At 39.8% G+C, this 20,191-nt stretch overlaps 1 protein-coding gene across 1 annotated transcript; it reads right to left on the reverse strand.

The window, feature by feature from the left end:
* Window positions 1-1,545: 1,545 nt before the first annotated feature.
* On the reverse strand, window positions 1,546-2,664 carry LOC121400368. The gene is made up of 3 exons (XM_041583281.1): window positions 2,300-2,664; window positions 1,954-2,160; window positions 1,546-1,869 (listed from the first exon to the last, which is right to left on the reverse strand). The coding sequence occupies exons 1-3, from the start codon at window positions 2,568-2,570 to the stop codon at window positions 1,700-1,702; spliced, it is 648 nt and encodes a 215-aa protein (XP_041439215.1). The 5' UTR covers window positions 2,571-2,664; the 3' UTR covers window positions 1,546-1,699.
* Window positions 2,665-20,191: the final 17,527 nt, after the last annotated feature.

A 20,191-nucleotide genomic window follows, 5' to 3' on the forward strand; every position in this document is an offset into this window, starting at 1 on the left:
TAGCCTCCTATAACCTATTTGGAGTGATTTGTTGGAATCAAAGTTTTTTTTTAAAAATACTTCTAATCGAATTTGATCGAATACAGCCTATTCACTCGAAGTTACAAAATTTGTAATAGTAAGGAGATGAAGAATAATAATATAAAAGACACACCAGCTGCTCCATCAGGGATTCGAACCCTGGTCACTGTCCCAGAGGGGCAGCAGTACTAACCACTATACTAATGAAGCTCCGCTTGCTAAGTCCTGTTAGGAAACAGCCTTGTACCTGAGTCAAGTGATGACATCACAAGGTGAGAAACAGGTTTAGCTTGGCTTCCGCAGCACATTTACATGGGAATGAGAGGAGAATTATATACAAAGAATTACATTACATTACATTTTAGGTCAATGGCTGCCAGAAAGGAGGGAAATCACCCAAACCCACCCCTTTCACTTGATGCCTGGGGGGAGAATTTCACAACTTCACAGATTCACTTTTTGTTGTTTAACGGAAAAAAATGCAAAGATATTGTTTCTTGATTGACTTTTTCTGCTCTATCTAAAGTAGACATTTAATGGAATGGTTGGATAGAGGCCTGGACTGGCAAATGCCAGAGGGGCTGCTATAAGGTGTCATAGAAAGTCAGTATTTAGTGGGCTGGTGGGAGATGTTTGGGCCTCTTTGTACCTGAATTGGCAGGGCCTATTTTAATTCTCAGTCCGGACCTGGTTGGATGGTAAATGCAAATGTTATAATCCCAATACTGAGATTAGACTAGAATCTGGGGACAATATTATCTTGTGTTAACACAAAAGCTGGAAAGATATACCAATTAAAGTTAAAAGTAATCATTTATACAGAGAAATGTTCTTAAGTTGGAAACACTTAAGCTGGCCATAGACGCAACGACCCGGTCGTACGAATCGAGGATTCGTACGACTATCGTACGAATTTCGGATCGTATGTGGGGTGCTCCGACATTTGTCGTACTATGCCAATCGGTCGTTTGGTCGATCGTACAGGTTAAAAAATTTCTGTCGGCTGCCGATCGTATCTCGCAGTGTATTGATAATCTGATGATATCCACGAAACCTCTGACGGAAGTGCACGACAATATCCATGGCCACTGACGGAAGTACGTAGAGACAGTCGTAGGTTGAACATATAGGAACGTTCGCAACGAACGTTCGTGTGAACCACCTTTCTCTCTCCCTCCCCCCCAAATATTTTACTACATAACTTTTACTATAGCTGGTTATAAAATGCTGAAACATACCTGAAACTCAAAACAAATTTAAACAAAAAAACCCCTTTTATTTCTCATACTCTCACATTACATGTGTTTTGTTTCATGAATATATCACACATATATATCAAAAATGGCCCATGGAACCAAATGCTGCAGGCTCTGCATGATTAAATGGGAGGCAACACACACTTGAGAGATTTCACAAGACATATGAGGATATTGGGATATTAGAAATATTATTAGATATTAGAAAAATGAGGATATTGGAATATTAGAAAAATGCTGGGCACTGTGTCCAGCAAATGTGGCCCATGGAACCAAATGCTGCAGGCTCTGCATGAGCAACTGGGAGGCAACACACACTGTATGCAGATATTTTGCTCTACATTACAAACAACCAATTATTTAGGATAAAACAAGACATTTTGAACACGTTTCTGAACACATTTAAAGAATACATAAAAAAATTATTCTGTGTCATTCTCCATTTCTTCAATCAAACCAGTGATTTGCTCTTGAAGTAATAGTATGGCTTCCTTCGCACACTGTAAGCTCTCAATGCAGCTCCTCAGTTTGGTCTGGTAATGGGTTTTTTTCAACATTTTTTTATGTGGTGTACTAACTGCAACTTCAACATCTACAATAAAAGATACAATAATTAATTAATAAAATTAGGTATTAAAAAAAAAAAAATTGCACCTACACTGCACTATGTACAAACCTGAAATTGGCAGGGTGTCTTGCGAGGAGCTGTGAGGCTCTTCTGTAATATCCTCCTGATTTCCACCCAAAAAGCCCTCTGTCACCTGTGCCACTTCAGCCACTTCTGCTGGGGCGTCTGCTGTGCTGTCTGTGAGGTCTATAGCAGAATCCTCACTTGGTTGTCTTCGGTTTCTTTTGGCAAGAGCTCTTGCTTTCTTGATTTGTTCTAAATATAAAAACAGAATGATAATCAGATATGAAAACGTAGATGCGTCATAACGAACGAACGTCTGCTGCCCGCACGACTCTTCGTTCACACCATAACAAAAACTAACTACCACACTTTTTGTTAAACTTTTACTTACTTTTCTTTATTATTCTGTGAATAATATTGAGTTGTTCTCTCTCCCTCAGTTTCAGGTCTGACCATCGCTTTCTGAGTTGGTCTTTAGTTCGCAGCACTCGAAATCTACTGTTCAAGCCTTCAACAATTTTGGAGAGTATGCCATCTTTCCTGGTATTAGCATGCTGATATACCGCTTTTCTGCCATCGTAATCATGTTTCTCCAGGATCTGCACCATGTAGACCATCTCAGCACGGGTCATAGCTGTAGCCCTCCTTCTGTCTTGCTCCATGTCCAAAAGAAGACTGCAAATTGGCGCCAGCAAACGATGTCACGTGACCGTTGTGACGTCAGCGGAAATGACGTAGCACCACGAGATATTCCGGAAGTGGTGGTACAAACACGCACAAACACGAACGATCGGCACACGAACGTTCCCTCTCGTAAACGCACTTTCAAAATACATTGTAAGTACATCAGAATGCATTCGTAAACCTGTAAAATAGTTCGTAAAACTGTAAAATAGTTTGTAAAGCTCTATACTAGTTTCTTTGCAGGATGGTTTGCACATATATACGTTCACAGTAACTGGGACCGAACGTTCGGCTTCCCGCCGAACGTTCGTGCGACTATAAATAATGCCGTGGCTGTGTTTTGCTTTTTTTCCAATACCACTGTCTATTTAATTTCTAATAATTTGTTTGATTACTTATATATATATATATATACATTTTTTTTTAGATGGCTGCTGAAAAGTTTATGCATCCTGAATTTTTGAGAGAATTCATTGATCTTTATCAGTCTTTGCCATGCTTGTGGAAAATAAAGGTGGCGGAATATTCAAACCGGCACAAAAGAACAGAAGCATATGAGACACTGGTGCAACTATGCAAGAGAATCAATCCTGCAGCAAATGTCGACTTTGTAAAAAATAAAATATCGAACAAAAGGACTGTTTTTAGAAAAGAATTTAACAAAGTGCAGTCATCCAAAAAGTCTGGTGCCTCTGCCGATGATATATATACCCTAAGACTATGGTATTACGACCTCCTCTACTTTACGGTGGACCAGGAGATACCACAAAGCTCTATCACTGTCATGGGTACAGCACTTGAACCAACACAGGAAAATGCACAGACATGTGAAGAAATTCCTTCAGAAGACCAAGTATCACAGGTAAATATGCAAAAACACATTGGAAGGTTACGTTTGTTCGTTTCCCATTTTCTTATATCCTTTATAACCATACTACATTTCATTCCTACAGACCGTGAACTCTGAGAATGTTCAGCAAACACAAGCATCACAGCCAGCACAGCGCACAGTACCAAAAGCAAAGAAAAGAAAACCACAGCAGGATGATGCAAAAAGTAAAATTTTTAATGAAGCATCAGCCATACTTGCAAAGGCTGATGATGAACTTGATGCATTTGGGTTTACTGTAGCTGCAAAATTACGGAGGATGCATGAAGAACAAAGGCTGCACTGCGAATTATTAATTACTGATTTGCTTCATAAAGGCCTACAAAATAAACTTTCGGAAAGTACCGTAATATCCAGCAATACGCCACCAATGTTACCACATACATACTGGAACCACTATCCACAATACCCTCCTCCGACAAACCAATCATTCCCTCAGCCATGTTCCTCTACCCCTTCACCAGCTGCTAGACATCTTTCTTTTTCCAGCCCTTCCCCGATACCCAATGACCTTCATTACCTAGAATCTGAAGAGAATAATAGGTATGCACCTTTGTAAGCTTTTGGATATCTTTGAAAGCTTTTGGAGTTAACTGCGCACTTTAGTTTTGGACATTTTTTTTCCCGATTGAACCTGTTTGCTTGTTTTTATAGTACTTATTTATTGCTAAAAAAAAATCTAAATTTGTTTACACACACACATCCTTCCATTTTATCTATATATAGTGTGAAATATTGTGCTGCACTTTTTGTTTTGGACAGTTTGCACTTGTTTGCTTGTTTTTTTATTATATTTATATAATATATAGTATATTATAGTAATTTAAATTGGTGTATTGTACTTATTGCTCTTTTATACAAAACAAAATACAATAAATGTTCTTACAAAAAATGTATTTATTTATTTTGTACAAAGTTATGCAATGACTGTATTACGCAGTATACAATAATTGCAAAAGGTAAAAGATGAAAATTTAAACCATCCGGTATTGCCAGTCTACTTTGCCAACCCCATTAAAATACTGTACATAATTTTCTCGGTTGGTTTTAGCATCAGCTGATGTGTTTCTGGATTGTGACCCTTGCCGCTGTAGAAGCATGTTCAGGGCCGGATTTACCCTCCTTGCCCCCCTAGGCCCAGCTACTGTGCCGCCCCCCCCCCCGCGCACATTTTCTGGATGTGAATCTTTTTCGAATCAGGACATTTATGCAAAAGTGGATCAGATGGATCAACTAGCAGTTAGGCTTGTTTGAGATATATCTATATATATTCTCTATATATAGACACCTTTTTATACATAGATGCAGAGAGAGATGTGTCCCTTGTTTTGATAAGTTTGTCAATTGTGCTCCAGTGGGCAGCCGCAGCATCAGTTAAATATTTATTATAAAATAAAAAAGTCAAATCTTGGCAGCAGCATAATCTTTGTAGTTCCTATTTCTCAGCAGACATTATCCCTTATAATACATGAGTGAGGCAAGCCTATTATATTTTCCTTTCTTAGCATTTTCTTTTTTATTTTATACATCATTACTTTTCTATGTGCACATCTCTCTCTTTCTATTTCACAATTTTTTCTGTCCTGCTACTTACATGGCATTCTCTCCAGTTTGTCCTTTGCTCTCCTTATTCTCCTAGAGTCTCCAAACTTTCACCCCCCCCTCCAAGTTTTGGTCCTGCTATCTTCAGTGAAGCATTGGTGGTTTAGTGGGCGGACAGCCATAATTTATACTTTGCTTTTCTTTCCTTCTTTGTGCTCAGATTTGTGGTAGGAGCCTGCTTGCTTGCGCCCCTTCATGTGTCTATCTCTCTCACAAGATAACAGAGACAGACGTCACGCACGCAGCACAAGCCTGAGCCAGGGGAAGAAACCGATCGCAGAACAAAGAGTTTAAAGGCGCCCACCTCACTGAACCACCAATGTGCGATCACGGATCACCTGTCATTTCGGTGGGTGTGTGGAGGGGGATGAGTGTGCGCGTGTCACTGTGAGTGGATCGGACAGGGGGAGGGAGCCGGTATTTTTTTAAAAAAAATTGTAAAAACAAAAAAACGCTGCAAGAGAAAAAAATAAATAAAGGCTGCTTATTGTAATTATATGGTCTGGGGCCTGCCAATGGCGGGGCCATTCCGACCCTGTTCTTGCCGCCCCTAACATCTTGCCGCCCTAGGCCCGGGCCTAGGGGGCCTTTCCCTAAATCCGGGCCTGAGCATGTTGCTCTCATTTCGCCATTCAGCAGGTACAATGGTCCCAGTCTGAACATCCTCATGATCCACCATGCTGACAGGGGCATAGGAACTGTGGTTGTTCTTTCTCAGAAAATTATGCAGAACACAACAGGAAAGAACTATAATGTCTATTTTGTCAGGGCATAAATTTATGGAGGTGTGAAAGATGCGAAAACGATTTGCCAGTATTCCAAAAGCGTTTTCAACTACTTGCCTTGCACGTGACAGCCTATAATTAAAAAATTTTCTCTCGGGTGTTAACATCTTTTGAGGGAAAGGTTTCAGAAGATTTTCATGCAGTGCAAAGGCCTCATCAGCAACAAATGCAAAATTTAGTCCTTCCTTGGTCTCCTGGTTTGTTGGCAAATGTAATTCTTTGCTCTTAAGTCTTAAGTTTGCGATTAAATACAGTCTGCTCAATAACTCCACCATCGGATAGTCTCCCGTTCTTTCCAATGTCAACCATTATAAATTCATAGTTTGCATTGACAATTGCAAGTAATACAATACTAAAATATCCTTTGTAATTGTAAAAATATGACCCCGAATTTGGTGGTGGGTTAATGCGGACGTATTTCCCATCTATTGCACCACCACAGTTCGGGAAGTTCCAATAATCGCAGAACTGTTGAGCAATTGCTTGCCACTCTTCAGAAGTCTCAGGAAACTGTGGAAAAACAAAAAAATATATATTGTTAAAACAGTACCTTTTAAACTAGCCATTATACATTTATTGGACTGTGTTTTACTCTGGGATTCAATATTACCTTTAAATACTCTGTTTTGAGGGCTGTGACAATGGCATCACATGTCTCTGGAATAATATTCCCTAAATATTGAGCCGAAATTCCTGTAGAAAATTTGAGATCTTCAAGTTATCTTCCGGTAGCCAAAAACCTCAGAGTCGCAATAAGCCTTTGTTCTGGCGAGATAGATTTTCTCATAACAGTATCTTGCTTCTGAATTAGTGGGCTGACCAGCTGAAGCAGGGATCTGAAGCATGTTTCAGACATCCTCAGATAATTTTTAAAATCATCAGGGTTGTGAGCTTGCAACTCCCGTAGAAGTCCCATATGAGACAAAGTCTCACGCTTTAAAAGCCACTGCTTACTCCAGCATGAACGGTTTCTCTTTTTCTTCTTTTCTGAGAGTGCTGTTGCCAAAGCGATTGCTAATGCTGCTCTTTTCCTGCCATTCATAAATCCTGGACTCATTTTGGCTTGAAATATAGAAGGTAGTGAGGCTTCGTGCAGACGAACGGTTGGGGCACGGTCGTTTGTATGCCTAGCGCGATCGTTCGTTTGAATACCTAGTTTCCATTTAGAAAAGACGTCATTTCCGCGAACGTCATTTCCGTGAGCGTCAGCAACACATGTCACTACTGATGTCGGACGATTTATGTTTGACAAATAATGACCAGAACATCATACGATTTGTCAGTTCTTCAACTTAAATCCAACGATGAAAATCTTTAGGTTAGTAGTAGGTCGTAGCATTTGTACGAACGATCGTAATCTGAACGATCGTCGTACGTCACCCAAGATCGTTGCGTCTATGGCCAGCTTTATTATAACAACATAAATGTCACTTCAAGTTGTCTCCTTTTTCTCAGTCTCTAGCGTATTGGATTTATGGTAGAGACACACAATGCTATTTGGGTGAGATTAGTCGCCCATCGACAAATCGCCATTTCTTCGGCGACTAATCTCCACGCAAAGCCTTCCCACTGGCTAGAATGTAAGTCGCCGGCGGGATGGCACTTGGAGAGCTTAGTTTTCCTGAAATCGCCCCGAGGTGGCCTCACGAGGAAATTTAGGGCGACTTTGGAAAACAAATCGCTCCAAGTGCCATCCCGTCGGCGATTTAGATTCTAGCTGGGGGGAAGGCATTGCGGGGAGATTAGTTGTCCGAAGAAGAGGCGATTTGTCGCTGGGCAACTAATCTCCCCAAATAGCATAGTGTGCCTAAAAGATTTAACCTTTGCAATTTTTAGCTATGGATAAAACTATTTTCATGAGATATGTTTTCTGGAAAATTCAAACTTGAAGGCTTTCATAAACCAATTTATGATTATGCAGATAGAAAGCTTCAATTCACTTCTAAAAGGGAGACTCTTTTTTTGCAAATAATCATGCTTTATACCAAGTTCTCTCAAATATAACATCTAAGAGAATTGGTTTTATATCTCAGATTTTGTGGAGGGCTTCACAAGGGGAGAGTGATGTTAAGACTTATAACAAATGGTCATCATTCTGCAGAAAATTCGGAAAATTCGGATTTTTCGGACCTTAAAAAAATAATCCGAATTTTTCAGGATTTTTTAAAGTCCGATGGTATGAAAACTCTGAAACCGAAAACCCGGCATCTGAATGCTCACGGAGTCCTGTATTAGTCAACGGGGAAGGTCCCAGTGTCTGTGCTGCTGTCAGTTGATTTTTGGCTTAAAAGTCCAAATACCACGAAAAATTTTTGGTTTTTGCGGAACAGTCCGAAAACTTCTGACTTTTCGGACAAAGGTCCGAAGTTTGCCTGAACCTATTTTTTTTTAAGGTCTATTCGGGAATTCGGAGTTCGTATATCATGTACTGTCTCTTTAAAAATTCAACGTCGACTATTCGTCATCTATAACCTGCCGAATTGCTGTTTTAGCCTCCTAGAACCTATTTGGAGTCATTTGGTGGAATCAAAGTTTTTTTTTCTAAATACTTCTAATCGAATTTAATCGAATACAGCCTATTCACTCGAAGTTAAAAAAAAAGACACACCAGCTGCTCCATCAGGGATTCGAACCCTGGTAACTGTCCCAGAGGGGCAGCAGTACTAACCACTATACTAATGAAGCTCCGCTTGCCAAGTCTTGTTAGGAAACAGCCTTGTACCTGAGTGAAGTGATGACATCACAAGTTGAGAAACAGGTTTAGTTTGGCTTCCGCAGCACATTTACATGGGAATGAGAGGAGAATCATATACAAAGAATTACATGCATTTTAGGTCAATGGCTGCCAGAAAGGAGGGAAATCACCAAAACCCACCCCTTTCACTTGATGCCTGGGGGGAGAATTGCTAATGTGGTGCCTCTATTCAAAAAAGGATCCTGTTCTCAGCCTCAAAACTATAGGCCAGTTAGTCTGACGTCAGTGGTAGGAAAGCTTTTTGAAGGGTTAATAAAGGATAAGATACTGGACTTCATAGCAAATCATAATACTATGAGTGTGTGCCAACATGGTTTTATGTGTAATAGATCTTGCCAGACTAACTTAATTTCTTTTTATGAGAAGGTAAGCAGGGACCTTGATTCTGGGATGGCAGTGGATGTGATTTACTTAGACTTTGCTAAAGCATTTGATACAGTGCCACACAGAAGGTTATTGGTTAAATTAGGGAATGTTGGCCTGGAACATAGTATTTGTACCTGGATAGAGAACTGGCTAAAAGATAGACTACAAAGAGTGGTGGTAAATGGAACATTTTCTAATTGGACCAGTGTTGTTAGTGGAGTAACGCAGGGCTCTGTACTAGGTCCCTTGCTTTTCCACTTGTTTATTAATGACCTGGAGATGGGCATTGAAAGTTCTGTTTCTATTTTTGCTGATGATACTAAATTGTGCAGAACTATAGGTTCCATGCAGGGTGCTGCCACTTTGCAGAGTGATTTGTCTAAGTTGGGAAACTGGGCAGTAAACTGGAAAATGAGGTTCAATGTTGATAAATGCAGGTTATGCACTTTGGCAAAAATAATATAAATGCAAGTTATACACTAAATGGCAATGTGTTGGGAGTTTACTTAAATGAGAAGGATCTTGGGGTTTTTGTAGATAACAAGTTGTCTAATTCTGGGCAGTGTCATTCTGTGGCTACTAAAGCAAATAAAGTTTTTGCATAAAAAAAGACATTAACTCAAGGCGTGAAAACATAATTATGCCTCTTTATAGGTCCCTGGTGAGGCCTCATCTGGAGTATGGGGGGCAGTTTTGGACTCCAGTCCTTAAGAGGGATATAAATGAGCTGGAGAGAGTGCAGAGACTAAGTGCAACTAAATTGGTTAGAGGGAGGGAAGACTTAAATTATGAGGGGAGACTGTCAAGGTTGGGGTTGTTTTCTCTGGAAAAAAGGCGCCTGCGAGGGGACATTATTACACATTACAAGTACATTAGAGGACATTATAGACAAATAGCAGGGGACCTTTTTACCCATAAAGTGGATCACCGTACCAGAGGCCTCCCCTTCAGACTAGAGGAAAAGAAATTTAATTTGAAGCAACGAAGGAGGTTCTTCACAGTCAGGACAGTGAGGTTGTGGAATGCACTGATTGAGTTAGTTGCCTCACGAGGAAACTTCGGGCGACTTTGGAAAACGAAACGCCGTGTGTGCTTAGCACCAGCGATTTTTCATTTTAGACAGCGCAAGAGTGAGGGAAGGCGTTCAGGGAGATTGGTCGCCACAAAGACGATGCGATTAAACGCCCAGTGTGACCTTACCCTTAGGGTGGTGGCACATGCAGAAATCAGTCGCCAAGAGATAAATATTTGCTACTGCAGAAGACTAATCTCCCCGAAATGCCTTCGCACCAGCAAGAATGTGAATTGCAGGTGGGATAGCATGAGCATTGCTTCGGTTTTCCAAAGTTGCCTCACAAGCAACTTAGGGCGATTTTAGAAAACGAAGCAAAGCGCATGCCATCCCACTGGCGATTCACATTCTTTTTGGTGGTAAGGCATTTGATTGAGATTAGTCACCCGCAGTAGCAAAGATTTATCACTTTGCGACTAAACTCCCCGAGTGCCACCACGCCTATAAAAATTTGACATATTACTTGTGGAACGGAAAAAAATGCAAAGATATTGTTGTCTTGATTGACTTTTTCTGCTCTATCTAGAGTAGACATTTAATGGAATGGTTGGATAGAGGCCTGGACTGGCTAATGCCAGAGGGGCTGCTATAAAGTGCCATAGAAAGTCAGTATTTAGTGGGCTGGTGGGAGATGTTTGGGCCTCTTTGTACCTGAAATGGCAGGGCCTATTTTAATTCTCAGTCCGGACCTGGTTGGATGGTCAATGCAAATGTTCTAATCCCAATACTGAGATTAGACTAGAATCTGGGGACAATATTATCTTGTGTTTATACAAAACCTGGAAAGATATACCAATTGAAGTTAAAGGTAATCATTTATACAGAGAAATGCTCTTAAGTTGGAAACACTTATTATAACAACATAAATGTCACTTCAAGTTGTCTCCTTTTTTCTCAGTCTCTAGCGTATTGGATTTATGGTAGAGACACACAATGCTATTTGGGTGAGATTAGTCGCCCATCGACAAATCGCCATTTCTTCGGCGACTATTCTCCACGCAAAGCCTTTCCACTGGCTAGAATGTAAGTCGCCGGCGGGATGGCACTCGGAGAGCTTAGTTTTCCTGAAATCGCCCCGAAGTGGCCTCACGAGGAAATTTAGGGCGACTTTGGAAAACAAATCGCTCCAAGTGCCACCCCGTCGGCGATTTAGATTCTAGCTGGGGGGAAGGCATTGCGGGGAGATTAGTCGTCCGAAGAAGAGGCGATTTGTCGCTGGGCAACTAATCTCCCCAAATAGCATAGTGTGCCTAAAAGATTTAACCTTTGCCATTTTTAGCTATGGATAAAACTATTTTCATGAGATATGTTTTCTGGAAAATTTAAACTTGAAGGCTTTCATAAACCAATTTATGATTATGCAGATAGAAAGCTTCAATTCACTTCTAACAGGGAGACTCTTTTTTTGCAAATAATCATGCTTTATACCACGTTCTCTCAAATATAAGAGAATTGGTTTTATATCTCAGATTTTGTGGAGGGCTTCACAAGGGGAGAGTGATGTTAAGACTTACAACAAATGGTCATCATTATGCGGAAAAAATATTGTCCCATCTACTTTATTTGAATCTATAAAAACTTTCAATAGTTTAATTTTGTTGGAGAACTGGAGGGATCAGCATTTTAGATTAATTACTAAGGGGTTATTTTATTTAGCTCCCATTACCCGAAATCCAAACAATTCAGATTTTTCGGACCTTAAAAATATAATCCGAATTTTTCAGGATGTATTAAGTCTGATAGTATGAAAATTCTGAAACCGAAAACCCAGCATCTGAAAGCTCACGGAGTCCTGTATTAGTCAATGGGGAAGGTCCCAGTGTCTGTGCTGCTGTCAGTTGATTTTTAGCTAAAAAGTCCAAGTACCACAAAAATTTGTGGTTTGTGCGGAAAAGTCCGAAAACTTCTGACTTTTCAGACAAAGGTCCGAAGTTTGCCTGAACCTATTTTTTTTAAGGTCCATTCGGGAATTTGGAGTTGCTCGTATTTTTATGTTATAAATACTGAGATAAAGTCAGAGCTTGATAAATATCCCCCCTGTATCTTCTTTGTGGTGCCCAAAATGAAAAGCTTTAGATGTTAACCTATTTCATTTTATTTGGTCTTGCCTGCAAATAATGGAGGTTTGGAGTTAACTTGAGAATTATGTCAAACAAATTTAAACTTATTGCCCTTTGTTGCCTTGTTGGGTTTTTTGAAGGATTCACTTTTAATAGAATAAAAAAATTCTCTTTTAATTTTGTTAGCTGCATCAAGGAAAGCAATTTTCCATTTTAGGATGAAAACAGAAGGGCCAAGTTTAGAAGTTATTCCAGATCACAAGAAGTAATTAGGTTTCATGACAGCAATAAACAAAATATGTTTTGAAGTAGAGGCAATTAGAAGAGAAAGTCTTGGTTTAATATTATTTTAATTTAGGCTCCAATAAGGGACAGTTCCTAGATTCTAATGCTATTTCTTCTGAATTGATTTCCGTTGTTCCTTATATTGGTTGTTTTATGTTTATTTCTTGCTTTATATTAAGCTTTTGTTTCTTTATTTTATATATAATCTAAAGAAAGTAAGAATATGTATTTCTTTATTTTCATCTTTTCATTATTGGATATGTATCAGTCTTTGCTTGTACACATTTTGCAATGATTGCGGCGGTTATTGAAAAATTCAGTAAAATATATATATCTATTTTTTTAAAAGACAGTTTTAATTGTATTGAAAGTGATAATCATGTCCTTATTTCATATTTCAGTTATCATACTTATTTTAATATATTTTTATATTATATGATAACTTTTCAGTTATCACTTGCAACATGAATACAATACCACCATATAACACACAAGATCCATGAATATTACAGTAAATTATCCTTCTAAACAGTGCTCAGTGATGTCATTAGTTATAATCAGAGCTTAGTGATGTCATTTCTGTCACATTACTAACTTGTGTATTATAATAAAGTACCGTATCCGCAGGAGATAAATAACAACAACATAAAAAAAAAACACACCAGCTGCTCCATCAGGGATTCAAACCCTGGTCACTGTCCCAGAGGGGCAGCAGTACTAACCACTATACTAATGAAGCTCCGCTTGCTAAATCTTGTCAGGAAATGTCCTTGTACCTGAGTGAAGTGATGACATCACAAGGTGAGAAACAGGTTTAGCTTGGCTTCCACAGCACATTTGCATGAGAAGTAAATACAAAGAATTACATGCCCAAACCCACCCCTTTAATTTGCCCAGGGGGAGAATTCCACAACTTCACAGCTTTCACTGTAACAAACCCGAATATTAAGATGGAACTTTCTTTCAGAATGGGTGCCCTTGTATCTACTGGAAGGACCTACTGGTAAATAAAGCATTAGAGAGATTATTATATGATTCTCTTTATAATTATACATAATTATCATATCACCAGTGCCGGGCCATGATGGGCAGGCGCCCTAGGCAGGCCCGGCACTCGCGGCGCCTGTATAGTGTGTGCGTGCGCATGCACGCATTTGCGCTCGCGTGCGAATTTGCGAGAAAAGTCGGCAAGAGAAGGGAACCGGACTTGGGGTAGGCGACAGAGGAGGTACGTGCCTGGCGCCCTCCCAGCTTTGCGCCCTAGGCACTTGCCTACTCTGCCTACCCCTAGTTCCGGTCCTGCATATCACCCCTTAAGCGCCTCTTCTCCAGTGTACACAACCCCAATTTGCCCTGCCTCTGGACCCATTAGGGCTTAGTTCAATGGGGTAAGTGAAATTAGCAGAAAGCCCCTAAAGGGCGTTTGTAAACTCCGGAATCCGCAGGGGATCCCTTGTGCAACTGAGAGTACCAGCTGCCTTTAAGGTTCCAGACTGACCAGTGCGTTACATCTAGATTCTGGCGACAATATTATTTCAAGTTCACATGTTGGAAGGATATACAGACTGAAGTTAAAGGTAACCTTCTACACAAATACGCTCTTTACATGGAAACACTTATCCAACAGCATAAGTAAGTTTTCTCCCTGTCTCTAACCCATTGTATTTACTAAACTACTAAAATATTTAAATGTTGGAAAAATTTTAGGAAAAGTGTTTTCCAAATAAGAGATATTTATTTATCTGGATATGGATAAACTACTTTCATACAATAAGTTGTCTAGAACATTTTAAATGGAAGGGGTCCAGAAGCCAATCATTATTTCTATCTAGATATAAAACTCCAGTCCAGGAGTCCTACAGGGATATGTAGTCACACTCTATACCAAATTCATTAAAATATAATTTCTAACTCAAATTTGAAGAGAAATGGTTCTATATCTCAGATTTTGTGGTTTCACAAGGGTAAAGAATTCTAGCATGTATATAATATCATATAATATTGTCCCATCTATATATATATATTAAAACCTTTGATATTAATTATTAAACATTAATTTTGTTGTAAAACTGGAGGGATCAACATTTTAGATTAATTAACTTATGCTACAAAAATCTTTCTAAAAAATCAGATACCAAATCTACTTCTTGGTGCCCAAATTGTAAAGCTTTCGATGTTAAACTATTTCATTACCTGAAAAATAATGGAGGTCTCTCTCTCTAATGTTTTTCAAAAAAATTTCATTTGTCTCCATCCATTGCCTTGTTGAGTGTTTTGGAGGATTCTAAAGGTTCCCATAGACGCAAAGATCTTTCGTTGGTGAACGATTGATTTCAGTGCAATCCGACCAATCTGTCAAATTATTGTGAAGTTAGTAGGAATCGAACGATCGTGCATCTTACGATTTTTGGTCCGACATCTGTCAGAAACTTGATTGGCCAGTTTAACAATATTTCATCGGTTTCAGTGTTTTCTATCTATGTTTGCAGGCCGAGCAGGCAGTTTTCCTTGCAATATCGCTTGAAATTGTCTTTTTTAGTTGATGGACAAAACGTACATTTAAACGATCCTTTCAAGATAATCGCGGTCTTACGATAACGAAAAGATCTTTTAAAAATCTTTACATCTATGGCCAGCTTAAGTCCATTTGTGAATTCAACAAGTAACTTTTAGAAAAGTTCTATTCATTTTATCAGCAGCAACATCAAAAGCAATTTTGTTTTTTGGTTGTTCTAGACAATTTGCATAATTTACGTCTCCAAGAAGCAATTCAATTTGAGGACAGCTTTGGAACTTAAAACACTTGGAACATATAACATACAAATAATATGGACTGAAGAGAAAGGGAGAAAATCAATAAAATTATCAACCATATTTTGGAGGAAAGTTAATCATAAGAGAAAGTCTAAGTTTAAAAATGTCTTTATTTAGGCTCCTACAAGGAGCAAATCGTACATGTCAATGTTATTTCCACTGAGTCAATTTCTGTTATTTATCGAATTCAAGTTTTGTTTCTTAATTGTTTGTATAATCTAGAGAATGAAAGATTATGTACTTTTCATTATGTTTTATTTTTGAATATGTATCAGTCTTTCCTTGTGCTCCTTTGGCATTAACTGTGTCATTGTTTACTGAAAAATTCAATAAAATGATTTGGAATATTAGGTCAGATATATGCCTGTGTCACATAGGGAGTAGTGTTGCCAACTTTTAAAAAAAAAAAAAAATACCGGACAGTGGTGGGGGCGGGTAATAAAGGGGGGGACTGTGATGCAAAAGGGGGCGGAGCCGGTGGCCAGCGATGTAAAAAGGGGCGGAGCCATAGGGTAGCGCCGCAAAAGGGCCGGGGCCACATCGCAGAACGTTTTTACTGGCGGACAAGGGTTTTTGTAAAGGGTATTACAAATTACCGGCAGCTACATTGCCGGTAAATTTGTAATACCGGCTCCGGCAGGTGTTTTACTGGCTAGGCCGGTAAAATACCGGCCGGGTGGCAACCCTAATAGGGAGATAAGTAGCTGCCAGCCTTGACTGGCTAGAGATTGATTCCATTGTTTGTATTGACACAGTAGGCTGCTATGATCCTCAATAATTAAAGGCTTTTATCCTGCCACTCACCAAAGTCCCTAATGGCATAAATCACCAAGTCACCTTTGGTGAACTCATATTACTGAGCTGCAGAATGCCAGCTGCTCATACTCACTGACCCCTAGTGGTAGGCTTGTAGTGATGCAGACTGTAAATGGTACGTGCAGATTATGGAAAATTCCTAAAAGATAAAACATATTTCTACTCTTGGTTCCTCTAATTCAGGAAAAGCCTTTCATGCATGAAGTAAGTGAAGCCTACATCTATCACCAGACCTAGCTATTACACAGTCAGTGCGTCCCTTGCTTCCTCCAGAGCAACAAAACCTATTGTGCTGGATTGACAAAAGCAAAAAAGACATTTGCATCCAGGTGAGGGAATTATTTAAAACTTATTAGGTGTAGGTCATTGTGTATGGAGCAAGATGAGGGGCTAACCCATTAGTAATTGACACAGAGTGGCCAGGATTAAACGAGAACCCTGAAAATAACGAAGAGATAAATAATAATAAAAAAGACACACCAGCTGCTCCATCAGGGATTCGAACCCTGGTCACTGTCCCAGAGGGGCAGCAGTACTAACCACTATACTAATGAAGCTCCGCTTGCTAAGTCTTGTTAGGAAACAGCCTTGTACCTGAGTGAAGTGATGACATCACAAGGTGAGAAACAGGTTTAGCTTGGCTTCCGCAGCACATTTGCATGGGAATGAGAGGAGAATTATATACAAAGAATTACATTACATTTTAGGTCAATGTCTGCCAGAAAGGAGGGAAATCACCCAAACCCCCCCTTTTCACTTAAATGGGAATGGGATGCCCAGAGGGGAGAATTCCACAACTTCACAGCTCACAACCCCTTCCCGAATATTAAGATGGAACCGTCCGTCTTCTAATCGGAATTAGTCATTTGGCTGTGTAGAATTCGGGATGCAAATTATGATTTGGATTCGGTTCGGTATTCGGCCGAATCTTTCACCAAGGATTCGGGGATTCGGCTTAATCCCAAATAGTGGATTCGGTTCATCCCTAATTAGAATGTCTTTAAAATGTATAATGTTATTGGATGGTAACGGGCATACTGAGCTAATTAAAGTGAGGCCTTGTTACTCTTAAGTGGACCTGCCACCCACACATAAAAAGCTGTATAATATAATTTTGGCCTCTTCTCACCTTACCACCTGCCCTCTTGATCCAATTCCCTCAAAACTTCTCCGCAATACCAATCCTTGTCTAATCAAAGCCTTAACTCACCTATTTAATCTTTCGCTCTCAACTGGACTGTTTCCTTCTCAACTAAAACATGCTCTTGTCACCCCCATTCTGAAAAAACCCTCTCTTGATCCCTCCAATCTTGACAACCTCTGACCTATCTCTCTGCTACCTTTCATCTCTAAACTACTTGAGCGCCTAGTCTACAACCGACTTACCTCATTCCTCTCTGACAATAACCTGCTGGACCCCCTACAATCTGGTTTTAAGCCACAACACTCCCCTGAAACTGCCCTGACCCGACTAACTAATGACCTTTTAACCGCTAAAGCCAACAATCATTTCTCACTACTAACACTGCTTGATCTCTCAGCTGCATTTGACACTGTAGATCACCTTCTCCTCCTCCAGTCCCTCCATTCGCTTGGCCTTCGTGACACAGTCCTGTCCTGGTTCTCTTCTTACATCACCAATCGTTCCTTCAGTGTCTCCTACAACAGAGTAGCATCTTCTCCCCTACCTCTTTCTGTTGGGATTCCTCACGGCTGTGTCCTGGGCCCCTTACTATTCTCCCTCTATACTTCCTCCCTCTGCAAATTAATCAACTCGTATGGTTTCCACTACCACCTCTATGCTGACGATACTCAGATCTATCTCTCATCTCGTGATCTCAACCCAGAACTCCTAACTCGCGTCTCCTTCTGCCTTTCCGCTATCTCTACCTGGATGTTGCAACGCTACCTTAAATTAAACCTCTCTAAAACGGAAATGGTTCTCTTTCCTCCAACTAAAACCAGTAACATCCCGGAAGTATCCATCCTAGACTCTGCCCTGTCATTCACTCCTCATTTCCAGTCACTTATTAAATCATGTCATCACTTCCACCTAAGGAACATATCCAAAATACGATCATTTATCACCCAAGATGCTGCCAAAATTCTTATTCACTCTCTCGTCATATCGCGTCTAGACTACTGTAACTCTCTTTTAATTGGCCTTCCCCTCCAGAGACTGTCACCTCTCCAGTCCATAATGAACACTGCTGCGAGGCTCATACACCTCAGCAACCGCTCCTCCTCTGCCTCGCCATTCTGTCAATCCCTGCACTGGCTTCCGTTACCTTTCAGAATCAAATTCAAATTAATGACCCTGACATTCAAAGTACTTCATAACTCTGCCTCACCCTACATCTCTGAACTCATCTCTATATACTCACCCAACCGCTTACTACGCTCCTCTACTGACCTGCTACTCAACTCTTCTCTCATTACCTCCTCACATGCTCGCATTCAAGACTTTGCAAGGGCTTCGCCCCTCCTCTGGAACTCTCTCCCATGGTCTGTTCGACTTTCTCCCAACCTTTCTGCTTTCAAGAAATCTCTTAAAACGCACTTCTTTCGAGAAGCCTACCCTCACTCTGCTTAACTACCAAACGCAACACCACATACAGTACCACATTTCTCAGCCACTTAATTCAATCTTGCCCACTCCCACATCTTGTGTATTACTCCCTTCCCTTTAGAGTGTAAGCTCTTTTGAATAGGGCCTTCCTCACCTTTTGTACCAGTATTGATTGTGAAGCATGTAACTCCATATGTTCTATGTATATAATTCATGTGATTTAGTTGTATAATCACATTTACTTTACAGTGCTACGCAATATGTTGGCGCTATATAAATACATGTTAATAATAAATAATAATATAATAAAAGTCCTTTTCAAATTAAACATGTAATCCAAATTGTTTTTATTATTGAAGCGTTCATAGCTGTAAACTCATTTAAAAATCCCAGCTGTCAATCAAATATTGCTTGCCCCGCCTCTATGCCTTAGGCATAGAGGAGGGGCAATGTTAATACTGTGTAGCCATGGGGGCAGTCATTCAAAGCTGAAAAAGGAGAAAAGGCACAAGATACACATCAGATAATAGATAAACTTTGTAGCATACAATGGGATTCTTCAGAATTTATCTGTTATCTACTGTGTATCCTGTGCTTGAATGGCTGCCCCCATGACTACACAGCAGCTTGTTTATATAAACTATAGTAGTACTTATCTGTTATCTACTGTGTATCCTGTGCTTGAATGGCTGCTCCCATGGCTACACAGCAGCTTGTTTATATAAACTATAGTAGTACTTATCTGTTATCTACTGTGTATCCTGTGCTCAAATCGCTGCCCCCATGGCTACACAGCAGCTTGTTTATATAAACTATAGTAGTACTTATCTGTTATCTACTGTGTATCCTGTGCTTGAATGGCTGTCCCCATGACTACACAGCAGCTTATTTATATAAACTATAGTAGTACTTATCTGTTATCTACTGTGTATCCTGTGCTTGAATGACTGCCCCCATGGCTACACAGCAGCTTGTTTATATAAACTATAGTAGTACTTATCTGTTATCTACTGTGTATCCTGTGCTTGAATGGCTGCCCCCATGGCTACACATTAGCTTGTCTATTTAAACTATAGTAGTACTTATCTGTTATCTACTGTGTATCCTGTGCTTGAATGGCTTCCTCCATGACTACACAGCAGCTTGTTTATATAAACTATAGTAGTACTTATCTGTTATCGACTGTGTATCCTGTGCTTGAATGGCTTCCCCATGGCTACACAGCAGCTTGTCTATATAAACTATAGTAGTAAATATCTGTTATCTACTGTGTATCCTATGCTTGTAGTATTGTAGTATTACTGAAGTAAACACTTTTTATCAGTGCAGGGCAACAGTAGATTATTTGTTCATTACTTTGATACACTTTCATGTTACCATTCCTTTAGATACAAATTGTGCAAATGAAGCACAAAGAAACCCTCATAGGGATTTTAATGATGATTTAGTGTTATCCCGCACATTTCCTTTTGCTCAATAAAACATAGAACATCTACCTACCGCATGATTCATAACACAGCCACAACAAACATGGCCGCTGACAGCTTCCAATCAGCTGTAACGTCCGCTTGCTTGTGTGACGTAAA

Source organism: Xenopus laevis, chromosome 2S (genome assembly GCF_017654675.1).
Source record: "Xenopus laevis strain J_2021 chromosome 2S, Xenopus_laevis_v10.1, whole genome shotgun sequence".
Taxonomy (NCBI): domain Eukaryota; kingdom Metazoa; phylum Chordata; class Amphibia; order Anura; family Pipidae; genus Xenopus; species Xenopus laevis.

What these genes read in the sequence shown, in the direction of transcription:
- LOC121400368 (XM_041583281.1), bottom strand. Translation starts at nt 2,570, where the DNA reads ATGGAGCAAGACAGAAGGAGGGCTACAGCTATGACCCGTGCTGAGATG. An exon ending in TCACAGAATAATAAAGAAAA is followed by an intron (nt 2,161 to 2,299) that starts GTAAGTAAAAGT and finishes TTTTATATTTAG; the next exon opens with AACAAATCAAGAAAGCAAGA. An exon ending in AGACACCCTGCCAATTTCAG is followed by an intron (nt 1,870 to 1,953) that starts GTTTGTACATAG and finishes CTTTTATTGTAG; the next exon opens with ATGTTGAAGTTGCAGTTAGT.